The sequence below is a fragment of the Coregonus clupeaformis genome, chromosome 10 (genome assembly GCF_020615455.1).
Source record: "Coregonus clupeaformis isolate EN_2021a chromosome 10, ASM2061545v1, whole genome shotgun sequence".
NCBI classification, from domain to species: domain Eukaryota; kingdom Metazoa; phylum Chordata; class Actinopteri; order Salmoniformes; family Salmonidae; genus Coregonus; species Coregonus clupeaformis.
Window position 1 is genome coordinate 178,280 of NC_059201.1, and position 25,844 is coordinate 204,123.

General features: G+C 42.7%; 1 protein-coding gene across 6 annotated transcripts; it reads left to right on the forward strand.

Annotated features, from left to right (window-relative positions):
- Positions 1–2,179: 2,179 nt before the first annotated feature.
- On the forward strand, positions 2,180–25,240 carry LOC121558630 (Krueppel-like factor luna). 6 transcript variants are annotated; one of them, XM_041872025.2, is made up of 5 exons: positions 2,180–2,728; positions 3,532–3,668; positions 3,847–4,065; positions 9,665–9,859; positions 23,624–25,240. In XM_041872025.2, the coding sequence occupies exons 1-5, from the start codon at positions 2,431–2,433 to the stop codon at positions 24,839–24,841; spliced, it is 2,067 nt and encodes a 688-aa protein (XP_041727959.2). In that variant the 5' UTR covers positions 2,180–2,430; the 3' UTR covers positions 24,842–25,240. The 6 variants fall into 6 exon arrangements, with proteins under 6 accessions (XP_041727959.2, XP_041727958.2, XP_041727962.2 ...); XM_041872024.2 differs by having other exon boundaries at positions 2,181–2,728; positions 9,662–9,859; XM_041872028.2 differs by lacking the exon at positions 23,624–25,240 and adding an exon at positions 13,609–14,638 and having other exon boundaries at positions 2,200–2,728; positions 9,662–9,859.
- The last annotated feature ends 604 nt before the right edge of the window (positions 25,241–25,844 follow it).

The following is a 25,844-nucleotide window of genomic DNA, read 5'->3' on the forward strand; positions in this document are numbered from 1 at the left end:
CTAGTGGAGCCTTCCTGTACTCAGTGGGGGATGCAGAACAGCTGAACAAGGCCACAATTTGCCGCACAATAAGGAGTGTGTGTCTGGCTATCAAAGCATTAGCAGATGTCTTCATCTCCTTCCCTGGCCACAGAAGACTCTGTGACATCAAAGAGGAGTTCTATAGGATTGCAGGTAAGAGGATCTACAAATTACAGGACAACTGTTAACACATAGTAGGATACTCATTACTTTGTGTGACAGGTTTCCCCAATGTCATTGGTGCAGTGGACTGCACACACATAAGGATAAAAGCCCCCTCAGGTGCCCATGAGGCCGATTTTGTGAATAGGAAATCCTTTCACAGCATTAATGTTCAGGTGAACATAACTTTTTGATATTGTCCATTGACGAACACTCTGCATTGCCAGTGATGTGCATTGATTGGTGTAATATTCCTCATCTTATGATTTCAGATGGTCTGCAATGCTGACTGTGTGATCAGCAATGTTGTGGCAAAATGGCCTGGCTCAGTCCATGACTCCAGAATCTTTCGGGCCTCTGAAATCTATCAGTGCCTATCACAAGGTAAGCCACACAACCCCTATTTATAACCATCATGGCTGTGTCAAGAATATCACTGTGTTTATGAGGTAGTAATGATGAGATTTTGTGTTGACAGGTGAATTCTCTGGTGTGTTGCTGGGAGACAGGGGGTATGGCTGCCAGCCTTTTCTCCTGACACCTTTCACAGACCCCCAGGAAGCACAGCAGGCCTACAACCATGCCCATGCCAGGACCAGGGCCAGAGTTGAAATGACCTTTGGCCTCCTGAAGGCACGCTTTCACTGCCTTCACAAATTAAGGGTCAGCCCTGTTAGGGCATGTGATATTACTGTGGCTTGTGCTGTCCTCCACAATGTGGCCTGCCTGAGGAAGGAGAGGGCCCCCAGAGTGCCACCAGCCATGGACTGGGACAATCCGGCAATCTTCCCTGATGACGACAGTGGTCGGCTGCTGAGGGACCAATATGTGTTGAATTATTTTAGTTAGTATGTGTGCTTTCAATTTTGGTTAAATATGTCCTGCGGTGGCAGAGGAATTTGGGTTTTTTTGGGTTCGTTTTTTTACGAATTTGGCCTCTTATGATGTTTGTGCGGTATACTGTGTGTAATACAAGGCTGCAGGGAGGCTACTGCATCCATTCATTTGTCTGTTCAGTTGATGTGTATGGATTTGTCCTGCATTTATTTTAGTGTGCAGACATGCAGGGTGTGTTATATACAGACCTTTGAATGTGTATGTATCATTTTGTATAATATGCTTGGATTCTGTGCTTTCCATCTTGTAGAGTCACTGTGACTTCAGTTTCGAAAGGAGCTGATGGTTTACCTGCTTTGTTTTGTCCTTATTCAATAAAGGAACATAATGTTACACATTGTGTTTTTATATTCATATGGAATGTGTATTTGTTTATATGACAGAGTACTAGGGCCACACTGAAGAAAAAGGATAAAGTCATAAATTTATGAGGCTGGTTCTTTCTGCAGAAAAGCTACATATTGTTTTTACAGTTTTGATACTTATGACAATGTGATACTTAATATTCTGGCACATCAGCATGTCTTTGTTTATGAAACCATACTGAAGTACAATTTCACGAAATGCCCCACATCTGTCATTTTAACAACTGTCCTCCTTTAAAACAACTGGTTACAATATTATGACTTGTGTTTTTTTCCCCTCTGTGGCCCTAATATTCTATCATTTTATATATAGCCTTATAGTCTATGGGAAACTGTAAATTATCTAATGATAGCAACATCATCTAAAAATCATTTTTTATCCAAAATCATTGAAATTAATGATCACAAACGTTTAAATAATGACAGTGGGTCTAGTTATATGTGATAATGTATAGTGAGCAGTGAAATAACTATTGGTTTCCATTTGTGGTGACTGCTGACTGACATTAGGGATGAGATTAAATAGATCCTGGAATTTAGCCTGGTCTGGAGCAGGCTAGCTCCACAGAATAAATCTCCATGGTAATTTATACCATAACATATCCTCCTGCCCCCTATCCATCTTTAGTGCAACCGGATTACGGATCAATTGAGCCAGGATCACCAAGATATCCTGGCTTAATCCCTTATCCTAGTTTTGTGCAACAGGCCCCTGGTTTATTACATAGCTACAACATTGTTATTGTGGAGCACTCCTGTACAGTAGGTGGCGGTGTCCAACTTTCAACTCTACAGTTCAGCATATGATTACATTACTAGGAAAAGGAAAAATAATCTCACCAGCTAAAAACAAAGCTAGCTAGCGATGTGTAGTTTCTGATATGATTCTCTTTATTTTAATAGCTAGCTAGATAACTGTAAATTACCATAACATAGAAAACATAAAGACTGTTTAATTGAAAAGGGGCCAAAAGCGTCTTGGACAATGTCGGGTTCCGTGGTCGAGTTCCAGGGGCAGATAGCCTCAATCATGGAGGTGCTAGCCAACGCAGCTGTAGCCGAAATCTGCAAAATTGTTGACGATGGCTATGCCGTTGTACATCTGGAGATTTCCCAAAGCCACAAGGAGAACGAATTTCTCAGGAGGAAAATGAAACTGATGGAACTTCAGGTCGCGAGGTTACGAGCGGAGAAAACAAAGTCTTCAGAGGGGTCCGTCCACAATCGCTTCCATGGAATACGCCTGCTGAACAGACACAGCAATCGAGAGAAGGCAATGACAGGTGATGGTGAATTTGACAGTGTGCACATAGCCTAAATCGTTCATCTTTAATTTGACCCCATCCATCAATTTTGTTTTACGACGTTCAACGCAAGCATAATAGTCCATGATGTATGTAATGTCAATACAGTTAGAACCTAGTCGTACAACCTGGTCTCATATCATTTCGTATTATTCGTTACGTAAACCAAGTTACTCCTTATAGTATGATATATTACGTTTGGTATGGTTACATAAGACAGATGGTCACTTAAGAAGGGTGGTTAACCATTCGTCTAACCTTAACCCTTTTTGCTAACTCCTAAACTTAACCCTAACCCCTAGCCTAGCTAACATTAGCGAGCTAGCTAACCTTAGCCACCTAGCTAGAATTTGTAACATATCATACGTTTCGCAAATTCGTAACATATCATATGTTTAGCAAATTTGTAACATATTGTACGTTTTGCGAATATGTAATATATTGTACTTTTAGCAAATTCGTAACATATAATATGAATTGTAATTCGTAATATATCGTGCGAAATCGGTAAATTAATACATACCATACAAAACATAACATATCATACTAAAAAGTATCTCGGATTTACATACAGAATAATATGAAATGCTCTGAGACCAGGTTGAGCGGTATTATTGACATTCCATACAGGATGTATCATGCTTACTTTGTACTGTCAACACAGCTAGGATCCTTCTAGCTCTATTGACACATAACATACGTCATGAATGCATTATGCTTGCTTTGTACTTTGTAAAACACTCGATGGATCGGGTCAAATGAACCTACCCCTTTATTTCCAGGACCTACTTGGCAAAGCAGAGCCAGACTTTCCAACAGGAGTTTTGGAAACAGCAGCATTCAAAGAGACAGACAGCCCATAGACGTGGACCAAGAGGATGTCTCTCCATCAAAGCATATGGATGCTACAAGTGATGAGGTAACGCCCAATTTTAACAGCTGATTTCAGTCAGTCACAGACCTATGTCTGTTTTAGTCTCGGACACCAGACACTTCCGCCTGGGGATGAGGAAATCCCATGTCATGTCCATATCTCCATTCAGTAGATAGTGTATGCTCTGTCTCACTCACTCATCTCTCCCACTTAACCCAATCAGCAGTCAGCAGAGACAGAGGAAGGGGAACCAGACCTGCTGATCATCAAGGAAGAGGGAGTAGCAGACGACCAGGACTCTAGGACCAGCCACCCAGCCAGAACAGTGGAGGGCAGCAGAGAGCTAACCACCCAACCGGCTGCAGCCACCACAGAGGACCCCGCCTTCCAGCCCAGTGGCCCCAGAGGCAACAACAACAACTACAACAACACCGCTATGGAGGTCAGTGGTTCTGACGCCATCCTCCTCCAATCAGAAACAGGGAATGTGAACCAGGGACCACAGCAGTACACAGGATTTGAACCCAGAGCAGAGAGACAGAGTTTGGACACAAAGTGTGACGTGTACAGGGGCCTCAATCTCCTAAAAGATGATGGTGCCTCTGCTGCTCATACTAACGTAATGGACCTAGGGAGTGGCCCAGTGGGCCCAGAAATGCAGACTAGCTCTGCAATAGAAATGAGAAGTGTAGGGTTAGAAAACCACAGGTTCCATTCCTCATCAGAACATGTGATAGTGATTGACTCTGTATCCAGTGGGCAGCAGGTAGATAGAGATTTTGAGTGGGGTCAGGTGGGTACAGCTACTACACCACAGGTCAATGGGACTGGACATAAGCAGGGAGTGGGAGTGTTTAACAGAAACACACCAATGATTCAGCCCGAATCGATGAGAGACAACACTATGCAATTGGTTTCACCCCGTTTCTGGCCCTCAGAGATAAATACAGGCACCCATCTTGACACAGGAAATGCAGGTGATGCCAACAAATCTAGTTGGTGTTCGTTGGCAAGCCTCCATAGACACTCTGAAATACCAGGAAGAGGAGCTGAACAACCAGCTCATGCCTCACTTCCTGTCTGCCATTTTAGACCAAGCGCCACAACTTCCTCTCACTCTAGTAATCTCGCCACAGACGTTAGACCTGGCAACGTAGAACGACCGTATGGTTGCCCGAGCTGCAATAAGAAGTTTGTCCACGAGAGTGACTTGCGGCAGCACACTGTTGTCCACACCAGAAAGCGAGCGTTCTCCTGCACCTTGTGTGAGAAGAGATTTGTGTGCGCCAGCCATCTCCAAATGCACCAGAACGTTCACACTGGGGAGAAGCCCTTCAGTTGTGCACAGTGCGGGCGCAGGTTCTCCCACTCCAGCAATCTGAAAAGACATCAGAAGCTTCATCATTGAGAACTGACAAAGGCTGTGATGGTCATGGAGTTTTGGATGACGGTAATTGATCAGCCCAATAACCGCGGTCACCATTATAACCGTTTGAATAGCAAAGGACGCACATTTTCTCCTCTGCTCCTGACTTGTTTCAGCAAGGAGCAACAACGTTTCATCATGTTGGAGAGTCCATGTTACAGCAGAAACCATAGAGATCCTATTAAATTACTAGAGGGGCTATGTCATAAACCCTCAAAGTTCTAGAATGGAGTGAAAATGGCATCCATTGTGGTCAGGGAGAAATCCAAACCAGTCTAATTGGAATGAATGGTAGTAAAGGCAGAGGTGATGCATAGATGCGGTAAAGAGGTCAATGGAACGCAGACCGTGGGGAATAGAAGAAGGACGCCAGATTGGCGCACGTTCAACAAATCTGATCTAACAAAGTCGTCATTATTTATGTATTGTAAAATGTCCACAATGTGGTTACTAAAGTCCGATTTTGATATATTTGGCTGTTTTTGCTGCAGAACTTTTAGAAGTTGTCCCTTTTCAGGTTTAGAAGAAGTGACTGCTAAATGCTAACTCCCGTTCGTATAAGCTGTTAGCATCGCTAGCATAGAGAAATCATTGGTGGTTGTCAAAGTCGTTTTCAACTGTAATGCAGTTGATTGATGAAGATAACATGAACATACAGTACCAGTCAAAAGTTTAGACACACCTACTCATTCAAGGGTTTTTCTTTATTTTTATTTTTTTTTACATTGTAGAATAATTGTGAATATTTCAAAACTATGAAATGACACATATGGAATCATGGAGTAACCAAAAAAGTGTTAAACAAATCAAAATATATTTTATATTTGAGATTCTTCAAAGTAGCCACCCTTTGCCTTGATGACAGCTTTGCACACTCTTGGCATTCTCTCAACCAGCTTCATGAGTTAGTCACCTGGAATGCATTTAAATTAACAGGTGTGCCTTGTTAAAAGTTAATTTGTGGAATTTCTTTCCTTCTTAATGCATTTGAGCCAATCAGTTGTGTTGTGACAAAGTAGGGGGGTATACAGAAGATAGCCCTATTTGGTAAAATACCAAGTCCATATTATGGCAAGAACAGCTCAAATAAGCAAAGAGAAACAACAGTCCATCATTACTTTAAGACATGAAGGTCAGTCAATACGGAACATTAAGAACTTTTAATGTTTCTTCAAGCCCAGTTGCAAAAACCATCAAGCGCTATGATGAAACTGGCTCTCATGAGGACCGCCACAGGAAAGGAAGACCCAAAGTTCATTAGAGTTACCAGCCTCGGAAATTGCAGCCCTAATAAATGCTTCACAGAGTTCAAGTAACAGACACATCTCAACATCAACTATTCAGAGGGGACAGTGTGAATCAGGCCTTCATGGTCGAATTGCTGCAAAGAAACCACTACTAAAGGACACCAATAAGAAGAAGAGACTTGCTTGGGCCAAGAAACACGAGCAATGGACATTAGACCAGTGGAAATCTGTCCTTTGGTCTGATGAGTCATTGATGAGGTTTTTGGTTCCAACCGCTGTGTCTTTTTGAGACGCAGAGTAGGTGAACGGATGATCTCCGCATGTGTGGTTCCCACCGTGAAGCATGGAGGAGGTGGTGTGGGGGGTGCTTTGCTAGTGACACTGTGTTTTATTTAGAATTCATGGCACATTTAACCAGCATGGCTACCACAACATTCTGCAGCGATATGCCATCCCATCTGATTTGCGCTTAGTGGGACTATCATTTGTTTTTCAACAGGACAGTGACCCAACACACCTCTAGGCTGTGTAAGGGCTATTTGACCAAGAAGGAGAGTGATGGAGTGCTGCATCAGATGACCTGGCCTCCACAATCACCCGACCTCAACCCAATTGAGATGGTTTGGGATGAGTTGGACCGCAGATTGAAGGAAAAGCAGCCAACAAGTGCTCAGGATACGTGGGAACTCCTTCAAGACTGTTGGAAAAGCATTCCAGGTGAAGCTGGTTGAGAGAATGCCAAGAGTGTGCAAAGCTGTCATCAAGGCAAAGGGTGGCTATTTGAAGAATCTCAAATATAAAATATATTTTGATTTGTTTAACACTTTTTTGGTTACTACATGATTCCATATGTGTTATTTCATAGTTTTGATGTCTTCACTATTATTCTACAATGTAGAAAATAGTAAAAATACAGAAAAACCCTTGAATGAGTAGGTGTGTCCAAATGTTTGACTGGTACTGTATATTGGGGTTGACATCCATACAAGCATTATACTCTGATTTTTACCTCAACATAGTGTGGAATACATACATAAACAGTAGCCTAAATGTGGGCTAATTTAGCTGGGGGGCAATGAGGAGATTCGGAATCTTTCCCCCAATGCATTTTCCGCCCACGCGTTTCCATGGCATTCCCATTGTTTTGGTCGAGTTCCATTGACCTCTTTACTGCATGTACTGTATTTCCTGCTTGTATTTATGCAGAACAATTAAAGTAAGGCATGTGATGTATCAGGATTTGTGTAATAGAATTATTGTTAACCTAAAATATAGTCATATAATTATAAATACAGTTTATACAGGTTTTATACACATTTTCTGTATAAATAGCCTTTAAAATATATCTAAACAGACCATAAATGTCTCAATGTTTGTTTTATTGGAAAGCTGTGAGTGTTCAAATATTATACAATATCAGTACTTGTTGCATTTACAACTTGTATAAGTCCTATCATCAACTGATTTCAGCCAGTGAATGGCTGTGGATTGACTGCAGAAACGGACTCCACCACACGAATGCCTGACCGTCCCGTTTTCAGTCAGCTGTACGTCCCCCCCCAAAAAACGACATGTTGTCATTTTTTAAAATGCGATGATGGTTAATTTAATTTTCATGTCGGTCTTCATCCATAACCATCGGTTACACGGTTATACAGTCATTGTGCCAGCCCTAGACACAGAAAGACACAAAAGCAAGAGATTCCTATTGAAAACAATCTATGGATAAGCTTAATGTCAGTTAGGTTATAGCAATACGCAATTTTTATTGTTATTATAATTTTTTTTTTTTATATATATATATATATTAGTATATATATACACGACCGTTCAAAAGTTTGGGGTCACTTAGAAATGTCCTTATTTCCGAAAGAAAAGCAATTTTTTTGTACATTAAAATAACATCAAATTGATCAGAAATACAGTGTAGACATTGTTAATGTTGTAAATGGCTATTGTTGCTGGAAACGGCTGATTTTTTTATGGAATATCTACATAGGCGTACAGAGGCCCATTATCAGCAACCATCAGTCCTGTGTTCCAATGGCACGTTGTGTTTGCTAATCCAAGTTTATCATTTTAAAAGGCTAATTGATCATTAGAAAACCCTTTTGCAATTATGTTAGCACAGCTGAAAACTGTTGTGCTGATTAAAGAAGCAATAAAACTGGCCTTCTTGAGACTAGTTGAGTATCTGGAGCATCAGCAATTGTGGGCTCGATTACAGGCTCAAAATGGCCAGAAACAAATAATTTTCTTCTGAAACTCGTCAGTCTATTCTTGTTCTGAGAAATGAAGGCTATTCCATGCGAGAAATTGCCAATAAACTGAAGATCTCGTACAACGCTGTGTACTACTCCCTTCACAGAACAGCGCCAACTGGCTCTAACCAGATCAAGCTTTAACCTGCGATAGCAGACAGCCGCATAGCGGGTGTTTTGGCTGTGTTCGAGGTGGAACTAAATTGAAGCCATCAAATCGGTGAGCAGCTGGTCTTGCTATCATTGTCACAAAGCCACACCCGCCCCACTCGCGTTAGAAGTTCAGAACATGAAAGTGTAGGCTATTTAGAAATAATTACGCTCAAATTGAAAAATCATTGAACAAAATAATGAGGATTTCTATCATCCTAATAGAGGTGTAGATTACATATCACATTCCAGTGTTCCAATTTAACAAGGCTGCATGGGATTCTCTTAATGCGACTCCGTTCAGCCAATGGCGATGTCCGCTTTAGGTATAATGGCAGGAGCCGGTTGAGAATTTGACAGCTCTAACGCAGTTTCACCTCCAACACGCCAAAATAACCGCTATGTGGATGTCGGCTAAAGCGGATCTGATTGAATAGACTCCAAAATCTACACCCGTTGTATTCATCGCATGTGACTCGAAAGTCCTGCCTACTTCCTGGATCATGTCACTTTCTGTTTTTGAATGGGATTCAAGAGTATGTAATCAAATTAATGAAAACACAGTCTTTTAATATACACTACATAACCAAAAGTATCTTGTCGAGCATCTCATTCCAAAATCATGGGCATTAATATGGAGTTGGTCCCCCCTTTGCTGCTATAACAGCCTCCACTCTTCTGGGAAGGCTTTCCACTAGATGTTGGAACATTGCTGCGGGGACTTGCTTCCATTCAGCCACAAGAGCATTAGTGAGGTCGGGCACTGATTTTGGGCGATTAGGCCTGGTTCGCAGTCGGCGTTCCAATTAATCCCAAAGGTGTTCGATGGGGTTGAGGTCAGGGCTCTGTGCAGGCCATACATTTCACTAAATCGAATGTCATGCCCATATCTCCATTCAGTAGATAGTGTATGCTCTGTCTCACTCACTCATCTCTCCCACTTAACCCCATCAGCAGTCAGGAGAACCAGACCTGCTGATCATCAAGGTGGAGGGAGAAGCAGATGACCAGGACTCTAGGTCCAGCCACCCAGCCAGAACAGTGGAGGGCAGCAGAGAGCTAACCACCCAACCGGCTGCAGCCACCACAGAGGACCCCGCCTTCCAGTCCAGTGGCCCCAGAGGCAACAACTACAACAACACCGCTATGGAGGTCAGTGGATCTGACGCCGTCCTCCTCCAATCAGAAACAGGGAATGTGAACCAGGGACCCCAGCAGCACACAGGATTTGAACCCAGAGCAGAGAGACAGAGTCTGGACACAAAGTGGGACATGAACGGAGGCTTCAATCTTCTAAGAGATTCTTTAAACCAGGTGTTGAGAGAGGTAGTAGTGACTGATGATGGTGCCTCTGCTGCTCACACTAAAGTAATGGACCTAGGGAGTGTCCCAGTGGGCCCAGAAACACAGACTAGCTCTGCCATAGAAATGAGAAGTGTAGGGTTAGAAAACCACAGGTTCCATTCCTCATCAGAACATGTGATAGTGATTGACTCTGTATCCAGTGGGCAGCAGGTAGATAGAGATTTTGAGTGGGGTCAGGTGGGTACAGCTACTACACCACAGGTCAATGGGACTGGAAATAGGCAGGAAGTGGGAGGGTTTGAGGGGAACGCACCATCGATTCGCCCCGTACACCCCGATTCGATGAGAGCCACGACGCAATTGGTTTCACCCAGCCTCCGGCACATAGAGAAAAATACAGGCACGCATTTTGGCACAGGAAATGCAGGTGAGGCCAACAACTTTAGTTGGCACTCGTTGGCAAGCCTCCATAGACACACTGAAATACCAGGAAGAGGAACTCAACAACCAGCTCATTCCTCACTTCCTGTCGGCCATTTTAGACCAAGTGCCACAGCTTCCTCTCACTTGAGTATTCTCGCAACAGACGTTAGACTTGGCACCGTAGAACAACCGTACGGTTGCCCAAGCTGCCATAAGACATTTGTCCACGAGAGCGACTTGCGGCAGCACATGGTCATCCACACCAGAAAGCGGGGATACGCCTGCACCTTGTGTGAGAAGAGCTTTGTGTCCCCCAGCAAGCTCCAAGTGCACCAGAATGTACACACCGGGGAGAAGCCCTTCAGTTGTGCACAGTGCGGGCGCAGGTTCTCCCACTCCGGCAATCTGAAAAGACATCAGAAGCTTCATCATTGACAACTGACACAGAAGCAAGAGATTCCTATGAAAAAAAGCTGTTATAGCAATATCATCAGTTCAAACGTAATTTGTTCTAACGTAGTCATATGTCTGCAGGTTGTTTGCCCTGGTCTCATACATCTACAATACAACGTGGTTCATATTTACATTTTCTACAAAGACTTAAGTTTTTTTGGCTCCTTCAAGGCCAACAGCATCACTCACATTGACTGTTAAGGTTGATAATGGTTGTGTTCTTCTAATAATACTGCGTGCAGGACTTATTTTGGCATGACATATCAGGGGACTTATTAACAGATACTGACATTGTACTGTGAGAGTGAAAAACTGTCTGTTCTTTTGTACCAATTTGACCAATGGCTATTGCTGTTTGTTTATTCATTCCTATAATTCCATCAATAAATAATATTTTTCAAATAATTCCATTGTGCTTCTTGACCTTATAGAGATTGACCCTAAATATACAGGTAACTGCCCAAATAATGGAACCACTTGAGTAAATGAGGGATACAAAGTATATTGAAAGCAGGTGCTACCGCAACGGTGTGGTTCCTGAGTTAATTAAGTATAATAATGCTGGGCAGGCCATTATTTTGGCTACCATGGCTATGCCACCATAGGATGATAATGCCACCATCCACAGGGCACAAGTGGTCACTGAATGGTTTGATGAGCATCACCAGATCTCAACCCAATTGAACACTTATGGGAGATTCTGAAGCGGTACCTGAGAGAGCGTTTTCCACCACCAAAACACCAAATGATGTAATTTATCGTGGAAGAATAGTGTTGAATCCCTCCAATAGAGTTCCAGACACATGTAGAATCTATACCAAGGTGCATTGAAGCTATTCTGGTTCGTGGTAGCCCAACGCCCTATTAAGACACTTTATGTTGGTGGTTCCTTTATTTTCTCAGTTACCTGTGTATTGGCCCTACATATCCAGTACCAGTCAACCCTTTGCCTTGATGACAGCTTTGCACACGCTTGGCATTCTCTCAACCAGCTTCACCTGGAATGCTTTTCCAACAGTCTTGAAGGAGTTCCCACGTATCCTGAGCACTTGTTGGCTGCTTTTCCTTCAATCTGCGGTCCAACTCATCCCAAACCATCTCAATTGGGTTGAGGTCGGGTGATTGTGGAGGCCAGGTCATCTGATGCAGCACTCCATCTCTCTCTTTCTTGGTCAAATAGCCCTTACACAGCCTAGAGGTGTGTTGGGTCATTGTCCTGTTGAAAAACAAATGATAGTCCCACTAAGCGCAAACCAGATGGGTTGGCTTATCGCTGCAGAATGTTGTGGTAGCCATGCTGGTTAAGTGTGCCATGAATTCTAAATAAATCACAGACAGTCTCACCAGCAAAGCACCCCCCACACCATAACACCTCCTCCTCCATGCTTTACGGTGGGAAATACACATGCGGAGATCATCCGTTCACCTACTCTGCGTCTCACAAAGACACGGCAGTTGGAACCAAAAATCTCACATTTGGACTCATCAGACCAAAGGACAGATTTCCACCGGTCTAATGTCCATTGCTCGTGTTTCTTGGCCCAAGCAAGTCTCTTCTTATTATTGGTGTCCTTTTGTAGTTGTTTCTTTGCAGCAATTCGACCATGAAGGCCTGATTCACACAGTCTCCTCTGAACAGTTGATGTTGAGATGTGTCTGTGACTTGAACTCTGTGAAGCGTTTATTAGGGCTGCAATTTCTGAGGCTGGTAACTCTAATTAATTTATCCTCTGCAGCAGAGGTAACTCTGGGTCTTCCTTGCCTGTGGCGGTCCTCATGAGAGCCAGTTTCATCATAGCGCTTGATGGTTTTTGCAACTGGGCTTGAAGAAACTTTCAAAGTTCTTGAAATATTCCGTATTGACTGACCTTCATGTCTTAAAGTAATGATGGACTGTCGTTTCTCTTTGCTTATTTGAGCTGTTCTTGCCATAATATGGACTTGGTATTTTACCAAATAGGGCTATCTTCTGTATACCCCCCTACCTTGTCACAACACAACTGATTGGCTCAAATGCATTAAGGAAAGAAATTCCACAAATTAACTTTTAACAAGGCATACCTGTTAATTTAAATGCATTCCAGGTGACTACCTCATGCAGCTGGTTGAGAGAATGCCAAGAGTGCAAAGCTGTCATCAAGGCAAAGGGTGGCTACTTTGAAGAATCTGAAATCTCAAATATATTTTGATTTGTTTAACACTTTTTTGGTTACTACATGGTTCCATATGTGTTATTTCATAGTTTCGATGTCTTCACTATTATTCTACAATGTAGAAAATAGTAAAAATAAACAAAAACCCTTGAATGAGTAGGTGTGTCCAAACTTTTGACTGGTACTGTATATATTGCCCCTATATAGATTAACCCTATATAGATTGACTCTAAATACTGTATAGATTGACCCTAAATATATATTGACCCTATCTATATATATTATCACATTGCTTCCAAATGAAATCATGCAGTTCGAAGGAAAATACATTTTCCTTTAAAAAGTACAGGAAATTAATGCAGTCCAATATTCGTTGTATATGTTTTGAGGACAGAGAAGATTTAGATGTTCTGTGTCCATGAGTTGAGTCAGTAAATTAACAACTTAATTAAATACATTGGATCAATAATATAGCCTAGCCATAGCTGAGTTATAATAGACCTGTATTTGTTTGAAATCTTTGTAGAGCTCATGCCTGTCAACTTAATTCCTCCCTCCTCTTTTCAGGCCAAATCTACTGTCGAACATGGGGACACGGAGGGGCAATAGAGTCTGGACAGACCGAGAAGTGTCCCCCTGACACTCACAACGAAGAGCAAGGGAGAACTGTAGGATCGAGGTTGAAGTTGCCAGATTTCAACGGACTGTCCACCCGAAACAGCTTTTCATCCCCAAGGGTTACTCTCCGCCAGGTTCCCCAAAGAAGTAAGCTAGCCCCCTTCGCGATTGTCTACAAGAGGCTCCACTTCTTAATCGAAGGGCATTAAAAATCAGCCGCAACAGCCAACGTCTTGCTCGGCCAAGAGGCAGCTCCGGTGCAGCCACTGCTCCAAGCACTTATCCCTCAGCCAACAGCTGAAGATGCACGAGAGGGTGCACGCCGGAGGGGAACCGTTTCTATGCGTCTACTGCGGGAAGTGCTTCAAAAAGTTCGGACACATGAAGAGGCACCTCCTCTTCAACACTCTCCTAGGTACAGATCTAGGATCAGATTCCTCACCCCCAATCCTAAACTTAACTATTAGTGGAAAAAAATCATAAACGGACCCAAGATCAGCTTCTAGAGGCAACTTCACACCACTCCACCTGACATAATGATAGTTAGGGCCAGGAGTTTTCCCTCACAATGTGACCAGACCAGGAAAAAACTCCTGGCCAAAGTTGTAAGGGGAATGACTCCACACTTCTGGGGTTTTCATATGAAAACTGGGTCCATGTGTTTTTGACAGTTTGATTGGTTTCCACATTTAACGCTACCCTCTGTGTGTAGTGGTTTAGTTCAACTTGCTTGATGCCTGGTCCAGAGTGGATTGATAATGTGTGAGTTATTACAGGTGATTTTCTTTTTTACATCCTTATGAATTTGTATTGATGCAGTGGTGGACCAAAGTACAGTAATTAAGAATTCAAATTTCCCTTTGCCTCTCAACAATATATTTACAGTTAGACTGATAAGCTGTAAAGATGTAAATGAAATTCATATCAATGTATTGTAGGCTAGTCTGTCATACTGTTGAAATTGACATTTTTTTGTCAATTAACTGTTTTTGTCGTTTATTTCTATTAGAAATACCACAAATAGTGAAATGCTTTATTATCATTTTTATTTTTTTAACATGAAATATTGTTTACACCAAATGCTTATTATAGCTCCAACATCGCTGTGGTCGAGTACTCCTCCGGTACAGTAGGTGGCGCATATGATTACATCAAAGTGATGATGAGGAACAGGAAAAATAACCTCACCAGCAGCTAGCTACAAACAAAGCTAGCTAGCTATCGATGTTTAGTTTCTGATATGATTGTATTTGTTTTAATAGCTTGCTAGATAACTGTATAGCATCATAATATAGAAAACATAAAGACTGTTTTCATATTGAAAAGGGTCCAAAAGCGTCGGGGGACAATGTCGGGTTCCGTGGTAGACTTCCAGGCGCAGATAGCCTCAATCATGGAGGTGCTAGCCAACGCGGCTGTAATCGAAATCTGCAAAGTTGTTGACGATGGCTATGCGGTTGTACACATGGAGATGTCCCAAAGTCACAAGGAGAACGAATTTCTCCGGAGGAAAATGAAGTTGATGGAACTTCAGATCGCCAGGTTTCGGGCTGAGAGAACAAAGTTTTCAGAGGGGTCCGTCCACAATCGCTTCCATGGAATACGCCTGCTGAACAGACATAGCAATCGAGAGACTGCAACGACAGGTTGGTGATGATGGTACATTTGACAGTGCACATAGCCTAAATTACATTAATCTTCCATTTGACCCCATTCATCAATTGTGTTTTACAAAGTTCAAAGCAAGCATAATACAGCCATGATTTATGTAATGTCAATACAGTTAGGGCCTAGAGGTATTATTGACATTCCATATAGGATGTATCATGCTTACTTTGTACTGTCAACACAGCTAGGATCTTTCTAGCTCTATTGACACATAACATACGTCATGAATGCATTATGCTTGCTTTGTTATTTGTAAAACACCATTGATGGATGGGGTCAAATTAACCTCACCCTTTATTTCCAGGAAATACTTGGCAAAGCAGAGCCAGGCTTTCCAACAGGAGTTGTGGGAACAGTAGCATTCAAAGAGACAGACAGCCCATAGACGTGGACCAAGAGGATGTCTCTCCATCAAAGCATATGGATGCTACAAGTGATGAGGTAAGTCCCAATTTTAACAGCCGATTTCAGACTGTCACAGACTTATGTCTGTTTTAGTCTCACACACCAGACACTTCCGCCTGGGGATGAGGTTATGTCTGTATAGACGTGTGTGCCAGCACATTATAACCAGTGATGTGCGCGTGAGTAAAGTAACACTCCCAATGCCTTCAATGCATTTTTGCGCCAAAGGTTTGTAAATGCTTGCGCAAAATACAAATGGTGGAGTTTACCCTCCACTACACCACTGATTATAACACAATAACAACAAGGCAACTACTATGAATTTTACTAAATCCCATGTCATGCCCATATCTCCATTCAGTAGATAGTGTATGCTCTGTCTCACTCACTCATCTCTCCTACTTAACCCCATCAGCAGTCAGGAGAGACAGAGGAAGGGGAACCAGACCTGCTGATCATCAAGGATGACGGGGAAGCAGATGACCAGGACTCTAGGACCAGCCACCCAGCCAGAACAGTGGAGGGCAGCAGAGAGCCAACCACCCAACCGGATGCAGCCACCACCGTGGACACCGCCCTCCAGCCCAGTGGCCCCAGAGGCAACAACAACATCAACACCGCTATGGAGGTCAGTGGATCTGACGCCATCCTCCTCCAGTCAGAAACAGGGAATGTGAACCAGGGACTCAGCAGCACACAGGATTTGAACCCAGAGCAGAGAGACAGAGTCTGGACACAAAGTGTGACATGAAGGGGGCCTCAATCTCCTTAAGGCGTCAGCTTGCTTCAGTTCAGCTGGTGCTCGCATACTCCCTTAAAAGACCTTCGCTTGAAAAACGCGAAAATAGTACTGTTTGTCCATTTTGAAACGCTGTAGCCGGCCTACACTTCTTCAAAATAGTTAATTAATCTAAGATCAAATTTAATGACACATTTTTGAGTTATGTTTTTGCCAGAGACCTTACTCCCGCAATTTTACATCTAACTAAGATGTTTTGTGCAGTAGTTTTTCAATGAAGAAATTTGCATGAAAACGAGTCATCTCTCGTTAAATGACAACAAATACTTTATTGAAGAAACCCTACTGTGGACCAATCACTGACGAAGTGGCGTAGACTTCGTCTCCGAACTTCGGCATTTCTCCAGAAAACGTTTTGTGTGCCCGAACAGCCGAATAAACCTTCACCGAAGTCCAAAACAAACAAAAACGTCATAATATACAGTGAGGGAAAAAAGTATTTGATCCCCTGCTGATTTTGTACGTTTGGCCACTGACAAAGACATGATCAGTCTATAATTGTAATGGTAGGTTTATTTGAACAGTGAGAGACAGAATAACAACAAAAACATCCAGAAAAACGCATGTCAAAAATGTTATAAATTGATTTGCATTTTAATGAGGGAAATAATTATTTGACCCCTCTTTAAAACATGACTTAGTACTTGGTGGCAAAACCCTTGTTGGCAATCACAGAGGTCAGACGTTTCTTGTAGTTGGCCACCAGGTTTGCACACATCTCAGGAGGGATTTTGTCCCACTCCTCTCCAAGTCATTAAGGTTTCGAGCCTGACGTTTGGCAACTTGAACCTTCAGCTCCCTCCACAGATTTTCTATGGGATTAAGGTCTGGAGACTGGCTAGGCCACTCCAGGACCTTAATGTGCTTCTTCTTGAGCAACTCCTTTGTTGCCTTGGCCGTGTGTTTTGGGTCATTGTCATGCTGGAATACCCATCCACGACCCATTTTCAATGCCCTGGCTGAGGGAAGGAGGTTCTCACCCAAGATTTGACGGTACATGGCCCCATCCATCGTCCCTTTGATGCGGTGAAGTTGTCCTGTCCCCTTAGCAGAAAAACACCCCCAAAGCATAATGTTTCCACCTCCATGTTTGATGGTGTTCTTGGGGTCATAGGCAGCATTCCTCCTCCTCCAAACAAGGCGAGTTGAGTTGATGCCAAAGAGCTCCATTTTGGTCTCATCTGACCACAACACTTTCACCCAGGATTTCAGTCCTTCACGGCGTAGTGTGTTACCAATTGTTTTCTTGGTGACTATGGTCCCAGCTGCCTTGAGATCATTGACAAGATCCTCCCGTGTAGTTCTGGGCTGATTCCTCACCGTTCTCATGATCATTGCAACTCCACGAGGTGAGAATTTACATGGAGCCCCAGGCCAAGGGAGATTGACAGTTATTTTGTGTTTCTTCCATTTGCGAATAATCACACCAACTGTTGTCACCTTCTCACCAAGCTGCTTGGCGATGGTCTTGTAGCCCATTCCAGCCTTGTGTAGGTCTACAATCTTGTCCCTGACATCCTTAGAGAGCTGTTTGGTCTTGGCCATGGTGGAGAGTTTGGAATCTGATTGATTGATTGCTTCTGTGGACAGGTGTCTTTTATACAGGTAGATTAGGAGTACTCCCTTTAAGTGTGCTCCTAATCTCAGCTCATAACCTGTATAAAAGACACCTGGGAGCCAGACATCTTTCTGATTGAGAGGGGGTCAAATACTTATTTCCCTCATTAAAATGCAAATCAATTTATAACATTTTTGACATGCGTTTTTCTGGATTTTTTTGTTGTTATTCTGTCTCTCACTGTTCAAATAAACCTACCATTATAATTATAGACTGATCATTTCTTTGTCAGTGGGAAAACGTACAAAATCAGCAGGGGATCAAATACTTTTTTCCCTCACTGTATGCACGAACTCTACCGGACTGTTTCTGCTGGGAAGCATGCAGACGCCTTAAGAGCTTCTTTAAATACAGGCACCCATCTTGACACAGGAAATGTAGGTGAGGCCAACAAAGCTAGTTGGTGCTCATTGGCAAGCCTCCATAGACACTCTGAAATACCAGGAAGAGGAGCTCAACAATCAGCTCATACCTCACTTCCTGTCGGCCATTTTAGACCAAGCTCCTCAACTTCCTCTCACTCTAGTAATCTTGCCACAGACGTTAGACCTGGCAACGTAGAACAACCGTACGGTTGCCCGAGCTGCAATAAGAAGTTTGTCCAAGAGAATTACTTGTGGCGGCACGCTGTCATCCACACCAGAAAGCGGCCGTTGTCTTGCACCTTGTGCGCCAGCAAGCTCCAAATGCACCAAAACATCCACACTGGGGAGAAGCCCTTCAGTTGTGCGTTGTGCGGGTGCAGGTTCTCCCACTCCAGCAATCTGAAAAGACATCAGAAACGTTATCATTGAGAACTGACACAGATAGGGCCGTGACGATCAAGGAATTTTGGATGACGATAATTGGTCACCGTTTATAACCGTTTGAATTGCAAAAGACACACATTTTCTCCTTCGCTCCTGACTTGTTTCAGCAAGGAGCAACAATGTTTCATCATGTTGGAGAGTCCATGTTACAGCAGAAACCATAGAGATCCTATTAAATTACTAGAGGGGCTATGTCATAAACCCTCAAAGTTCTAGAATGGTTGTTACTAGGTTCTACAGCCACAAAAATGGTTGTATCGTAAAGATTCATGAAAACCTTCAATTAAAACAAAAAATGTCTGTATAAATAGCCTCTAAAATATATCCAAACAGACCATAAATGTCTCAATGTTTGTTTTCTTGGAAACCTGTTAATGTTATAATATGACACAATATCAGTACTTATTGCATTTACAACTTGTATAAGTCCTATCATCAACTGATTTCAGCCCGTGTATGGCTGTGGATTGACTGCATTGTTTGTATGGAATGTTGGCATATTGGCAGTTAATTTGAACAATTATTGGAAATCATTCAACTTAAACTGGCTGGCTAGCTAGCTACTGTGCAGATAATCTTCAAATTCATTGTTTTACACAATAACTTATCGCAGCACACTGGCTGACCATGGTTGACCAACTCCCTGACCAAAATGGCTGACATTTTATACTGTCATAAGACCTCTCATGTCCATTCGTGTATTCTAATTCCTAATTCTATGGCAGAAACTGACTAAACCAGACAAATGCCCGGCCGTCCTGTTTTCAGTCAGCTGTTTGTTCCAAAAAAAAAGAACATTATTATATACAGTGCCAGTCAAATGTTTGGACACACCTACTCATTCAAGGGTTTTTCTTTATTTTCATTATTTTCTACATTGTAGAATAATAGTGAAGACATCAACACTATAAAATAACACATATGGAATCATGTAATAACCAAAAAGAGTAAAATACCAAGTCCATATTATGGCAAGAACAGCTCAAATAAACAAAGAGAAATGACAGTCCATCATTATTTTAAGACGTGAAAATCAGTCAATACGGAACATTTCAAGAACTTTGAAAGTTTCTTCAAGCGCAGTCGCAAAAACCATCAAGCGCTATGATGAAACTGTCTCTCATGAGGACCGCCACAGGAATGGAAGACCCAGAGTTACCTCTGCTGCAGAGGATAAGTTAGAGTTACCAGCCTCAGAAATTACAGCCCAAATAAATGCTTCACAGAGTTCAAGTCACAGACACATCTCAAAATCAACTGTTCAGAGGGGACTGTGAATCAGGCCTTCATGGTCGAATTGCTGCAAAGAAGCCACTACTAAAGGACACCAATAATAAGAAGAGACCTGCTTGGGCCAAGAAACACGAGCAATGGACATTAGACCGGTGGAAATTTGTCCTTTGGTCTGGAGTCCAAATTGGAGATTTTTGGTTCCAACCGCTGTGTCTTTGTGAGATGCGGTGTGGGTGAACGGATGATCTCCGCATGTGTAGTTTCCACCGTAAAGTATGGAGGAGGAGGTGTTATGGTGTGGGGGTGCTTTGCTGGTGACACTGTCTGTGATTTATTTAGAATTCAAGGCACACTTAACCAGCATGGCTACCACAGCATTCTGCAGCGATACACCATCCCATCTGGTTTGGGCTTAGTGGGACTATCATTTGTTTTTCAATAGGACAATGACCCATCACACCTCCAGGCTGTGTAAGGGCTATTTTACCAAGAAGGAGAGTGATGGAGTGCTGCATCAGATGACCTGGCCTCCACAATCCCCCGACCTCAACCCAATTGAGATGGTTTGGGATGAGTCGGATGGCAGAGTGAAGGAAAAGCAGCCAACAAGTGCTCAGCATATGTGGGAACTCCTTCAAGATTGTTGGAAAAGCATTCCAGGTGAAGCTGGTTGAGAGAATGCGAAGAGTGCAAAGCTATCATCAAGGCAAAGGGTGGCTATTTGAAGAATCTCAAATATAAAATATATTTTGATTTGTTTAACACTTATTTGGTTACTACATGATTCCATATGTGTTATTTCGTAGTTTTGATGTCTTCACTATTATTCTACAATGTAGAAAATAGTAAAAATAAAGAAAAACCCTTGAATGAGTAGGTGTGTCCAAACTTTTGACTTGTACTTTGTATATATATATATATAAAAGCGGTTATGACGGTTAATTTAACTTTCATGACGGTCTTCATCCATAACCATCGGATAAATGGTTATACGGTAATTGTGCAAGCCCGAGACACAGAAGCAAAAGATTCCTATGGAGAAAAAAAAGCTATGGATTAGCTTTATGTCAGTTAGGTTAATGCAATACGCTATGAATAGCACTACGCTATTTTTATTATTATACAGTATATCATTAAAAAATATATAGATATATTAACTCTGCATCGTTGGAAGGGCTCATAAGTAAGCATTTCACGGTAAAGTCTTCACCCGTTGTATTCGGCGCATATGACAAATAAGACTTCATTTGAAAGTCCTGCCTACTTCCTGGATCACGTCCCTCACTGTTTTTGAATGGGATTCAAGAGTAAATATACCAATTCATGAAAAGACTGTCTTTTAAGATACAGTGCATTCGTAAAGTATTCAGACCCCTGACTTTTTCCATATTTTGTTACATTACAGCCTTATTCTAAAATTGATGAGGAAAAATGTAATTTAATCCATCTACACACAATACCACATAATGACAAAGTTTTTTTTTTGGGTGCAAATGTATAAATTTTTTACTGAAATATCATATTTACATAAGTATTCCGACCTTTACTCAGTACTTTGTTGAAGCACGTTTGGCAGCGATTACAGTCTTGCGTCTTCTTGGGTATGACACTACAAGCTTGGCACACCTGTTTTGGGGGAGTTTCTCCCATTCTTCTCTGCAGATCCTCACAAGCTCTGTCAGGTTGGATGGGGAGCGTTGCTGCACAGCTATTTTCAGGTCTCTCCAGAGATGTTCGATCAGGTTCAAGTCTGGGCTCTGGCTGGGCCACTCAAGGACATTCAGAGACTTGTTCCGAAGCCACTCCTGCATTGTCTTGGCTGTGTGCTTAGGGTAGTTGTCCTGTTGGAAGGTGAACCTTTGCCCCAGTCTGAGGTCCTGAGCACTCTGGAGCAGGTTTTCATCAAGGATCTCTCTGTACTTTGCTTCGTTCATCTTTCCCTTGATCCTGACTAGTCTCCCAGTCCCTGCCTCTGAAAAACATCCCCACAGCATGATGCTGCCACCGCCATGCTTCACCGTAGGGATGGTGCCAGGTTTCCTCCAGATGTGACGCTTGGCATTCAGGCCAAAGAGTTCAATCTTGGTTTCATCTGACCAGAGAATCTTGTTTCTCATGGTCTGAGAGTCCTTTAGGTGCCTTTTTGCAAACTCCAAGCGGGCTGTCATGTGCCTTTTACTGAGGAGTGGCTTCCATCTGGCCACTTTCCCATAAAAGCCTGATTGGTGGAGTGCTACAGAGATGGTTGTCCTTCTGGAAGGATCTCCCATCTCCACATAGGAACTCTGGAGCTCTGTCAGTGACCATCAGGTTCTTGGTCACCTCCCTGAGCAAGGCCCTTCTCCCCCGATTGCTCAGTTTGGCCGGGCGGCCAGCTCTAGGAAGAGTCTTGGTGGTTCTAAACTTCTTCCGTTTAAGAATGATGGAGGCCACTGTGTTCTTGGGGACCTTCAATGCTGCAGAAATGTTTTGGGAACCTTCCCCAGATCTGTGCCTCGACACAATCCTGTCTCGGAGCTCTACGGACAATTCCTTCAACCTCATGGCTTGGTATTTTCTCTGACATGTACTGTCAACTGTGGGACCTTTATATAGACAGGTGTGTGCCTTTCCAAATCATGTCCAATCAATTCAATTTACCACAGGTGGACTCCAATCAAGTTGTAGAAACATCTCAAGGATGATCAATGGAAACAGGATGCATCCGAGCTCAATTTCCAGTCTCATAGCAAAGGGTCTGAATACTTATGTAAATCATGTATTTCAGCTTTTTATTTGTAATACATTAGTAAACATTTCTAAAAACCTGTTTTCGCTTTGTCATTATGGGGTATTGTGTGTAGATTGATGACGAAAAATGTAATTTAATCAATTTGAGAATAAGGCTGTAATGTATCAAAATGTGGAAAAAGTAAAGGGGTCTGAATACTTTCCGAATGCACTTTATCTCAAATTATAAACTGGGTGGTTCGAGCCCTGAATGCTGATTGGCTGATAGCCTTGGTATATCAGACTGTATACCACGGGTATTACAAAACATATTTTTACTTCTCTAATTACGTTGGTAACTTATAATAGCAATAAGGCACCTTGCTGGTTTGTGATATATGGCCAATATACCACGGCTAAGGGCTGTGTCCAGGCACTCCACGGTGCGTCGTGCTTAAGAACAGCCCTTAGCCGTGGTATATACAAACCCCCTCGGGCCTTATTGCTTCATTATATTAGTGTATTCATTTACTTCTATCCAATGTCTCTATGAAGGTTTTTGCGCAAAATACAAAAGGTGTTTACCCTCCACTACACCACTGATTATAACACAATAACAACTACTATGAATTTTACTAAATCCCATGTCATGCCCATATCTCCATTCAGTAGATAGTGTATGCTCTGTCTCACTCACTCATCTTTCCCACTTAACCCCATCAGCAGTCAGGAGAGACAGAGGACGGGGAACCAGACCTACTGATCATCAAGGTGGAGGGAGAAGCAGATGACCAGGACTCTAGGTCCAGCCACCCAGCCAGAACAGTGGAGGGCAGCAGAGAGCTAACCACCCAACCAGCTGCAGCCACCACAGAGGACCCCGCCCTCCAGCCCAGTGGCCCCAGAGGCAACAACTATAACAACACTGCTATGGAGGTCAGTGGATCTTACGCCGTTGTCCTCCAATCAGAAACAGGGACTGTGAACCAGGGAACCCAGCAGCACACAGGAATTGAACTCCGAGCAGAGAGACAGAGTCTGGACACAAAGTGTGACATGAACAGGGATCTCACTCTCCTAAGAGATTCTTTAAACCAGGTGTGGAGAGAGGTAGTAGTGACTGATGATGGTGCCTCTGCTGCTCATACTAAAGTAATGGACCTAGGGAGTGGCCCAGTGGGCCCAGAAATGCAGACTAGCTCTGCCATAGAAATTAGAAGTGTAAGGTTAGAAAACCACAGGTTCCATTCCTCATCAGAACATGTGATAGTGATTGACTCTGTATCCAGTGGGCAGCAGGTAGATAGAGATTTTGAGTGGGGTCAGGTGGGTACAGCTACTACACCACAGGTCAATGGGACTGGAAATAAGCAGGGAGTGGGAGTGTTTAACAGAAACGCACCAATGATTCACCTCGATTCGATGAGAGACAACACAACGCTATTGGTAGCACCCGCTTTCCATCCCACAGAGAAAAATACAGGCACCCGTCCTGACACAGGAAATGCAGGTGAGGCTAACAAAGCTAGTTGGTGCTCGTTGGCAAGCCTCCATAGACACTCTGAAATACCAGGAAGAGGAGCTCAACAACCAGCTCATCCCTCACTTCCTGACGGCTATTTTAGACCAAGCGCCACAACTTCCTCTCACTCTAGTAATTTCGCCACACACATTAGACCTGGCACCGTAGAACGACCGTACGGTTGCCCAAGCTGCCATAAGAAGTTTGTCCACGAGAGTGACTTGCGGCGGCATGTGGTCATCCACACCAGAAAGCAGGCGTTCGCCTGCACCTTGTGTGAGAAGAGCTTTGTGTCCCCCAGCAAGCTCCAAGTGCACCAGAATGTACACACCGGGGAGAAGCCCTTCAGTTGTGCACAGTGCGGGCGCAGGTTCTCCCACTCCAGCAATCTGAGAAGACATCAGAAGCTTCATCATTGAGAACTGACACAGAATCAAGAGATTCCTATGGAAAAAAGCTATGGATTAGCATTATGTCAGTTAGGTTATAGCAATACACTATGAAAGTCCTGCCTACTTCCTGGATCATGTCCCTCGCTGTTTTTGAATGGGATTCAAGAGTAAATAATCAAATTTATGAAAACGCTGACATTTAATATATACAGTTAGGTCCAAAAGTATTTGGACAGTGACACATTTGTTTTGGCTCTGTACTCCGACACTTTGGTGATATTTATGATTTTTATGCCTCTAACTTTCTCACTCATCATTATTCATGATTCATAAATGATTATCTGTAATCATGGTAGCATCCACATTAATGTAGAATTGTTAAGAAACACATTCCATTCTTATTTACAATAAAAGTGGCTCCAAAATGAAACAATACATTATTTACCATTCACAGCTTCTACCCTCAAGCCATTAGACTGCTAAACACTGCTACCCAGACTATTTGCATTGACCCCCTTCTTTTACACTGCTGCTACTCGCTGTTTATTATCTATGCATAGTCACTTTACCCCTACCTACATGTACATATTACCTCAAATACCTCGACTAACCTGAACCCCCGCACATTGACTCGGTACCGGTACCCCCTGTATATAGGCTCGTTATTTTATTGTGTTACTTTTTTTCTACTTTTTATTTATTTATTTATTTTTTTGCAAATATTTTCAGTTAAGGGCTTGTAAGTACGCATTTCACGGTAAGGTCGACACCTGTTGTATTCGGCGCATGTGACAAATACAATTTGATTTTATTTCTATTGGGTACAAAATGTTCTGAAACACAACCAAAACAAACTGCAGATGCATCCAACAAGTTTGTAGAGTCACAAGCTTGATGAAGGTAGGAATATCGCACAAATATGATCAATGGCTCATTCGATAGAAGACAACCTACCGCGTTATGACATTGGCAAGTATTGAAATCTGACGCGTATGCTCTGTTTCGTGATCTAAAAGTCGTATTTGTCATA

Excerpts from the sequence above, each read along its gene's own strand:
- LOC121558630 (XM_041872024.2), top strand. The coding sequence starts at position 2,431 with ATGTCGGGTTCCGTGGTCGAGTTCCAGGGGCAGATAGCCTCAATCATG. Across the intron at positions 3,669-3,846 it reads TGGATGCTACAAGTGATGAG|CAGTCAGCAGAGACAGAGGA; the intron begins GTAACGCCCAAT and ends TAACCCAATCAG. Across the intron at positions 4,066-9,661 it reads ACAACAACACCGCTATGGAG|CAGTCAGGAGAACCAGACCT; the intron begins GTCAGTGGTTCT and ends TAACCCCATCAG.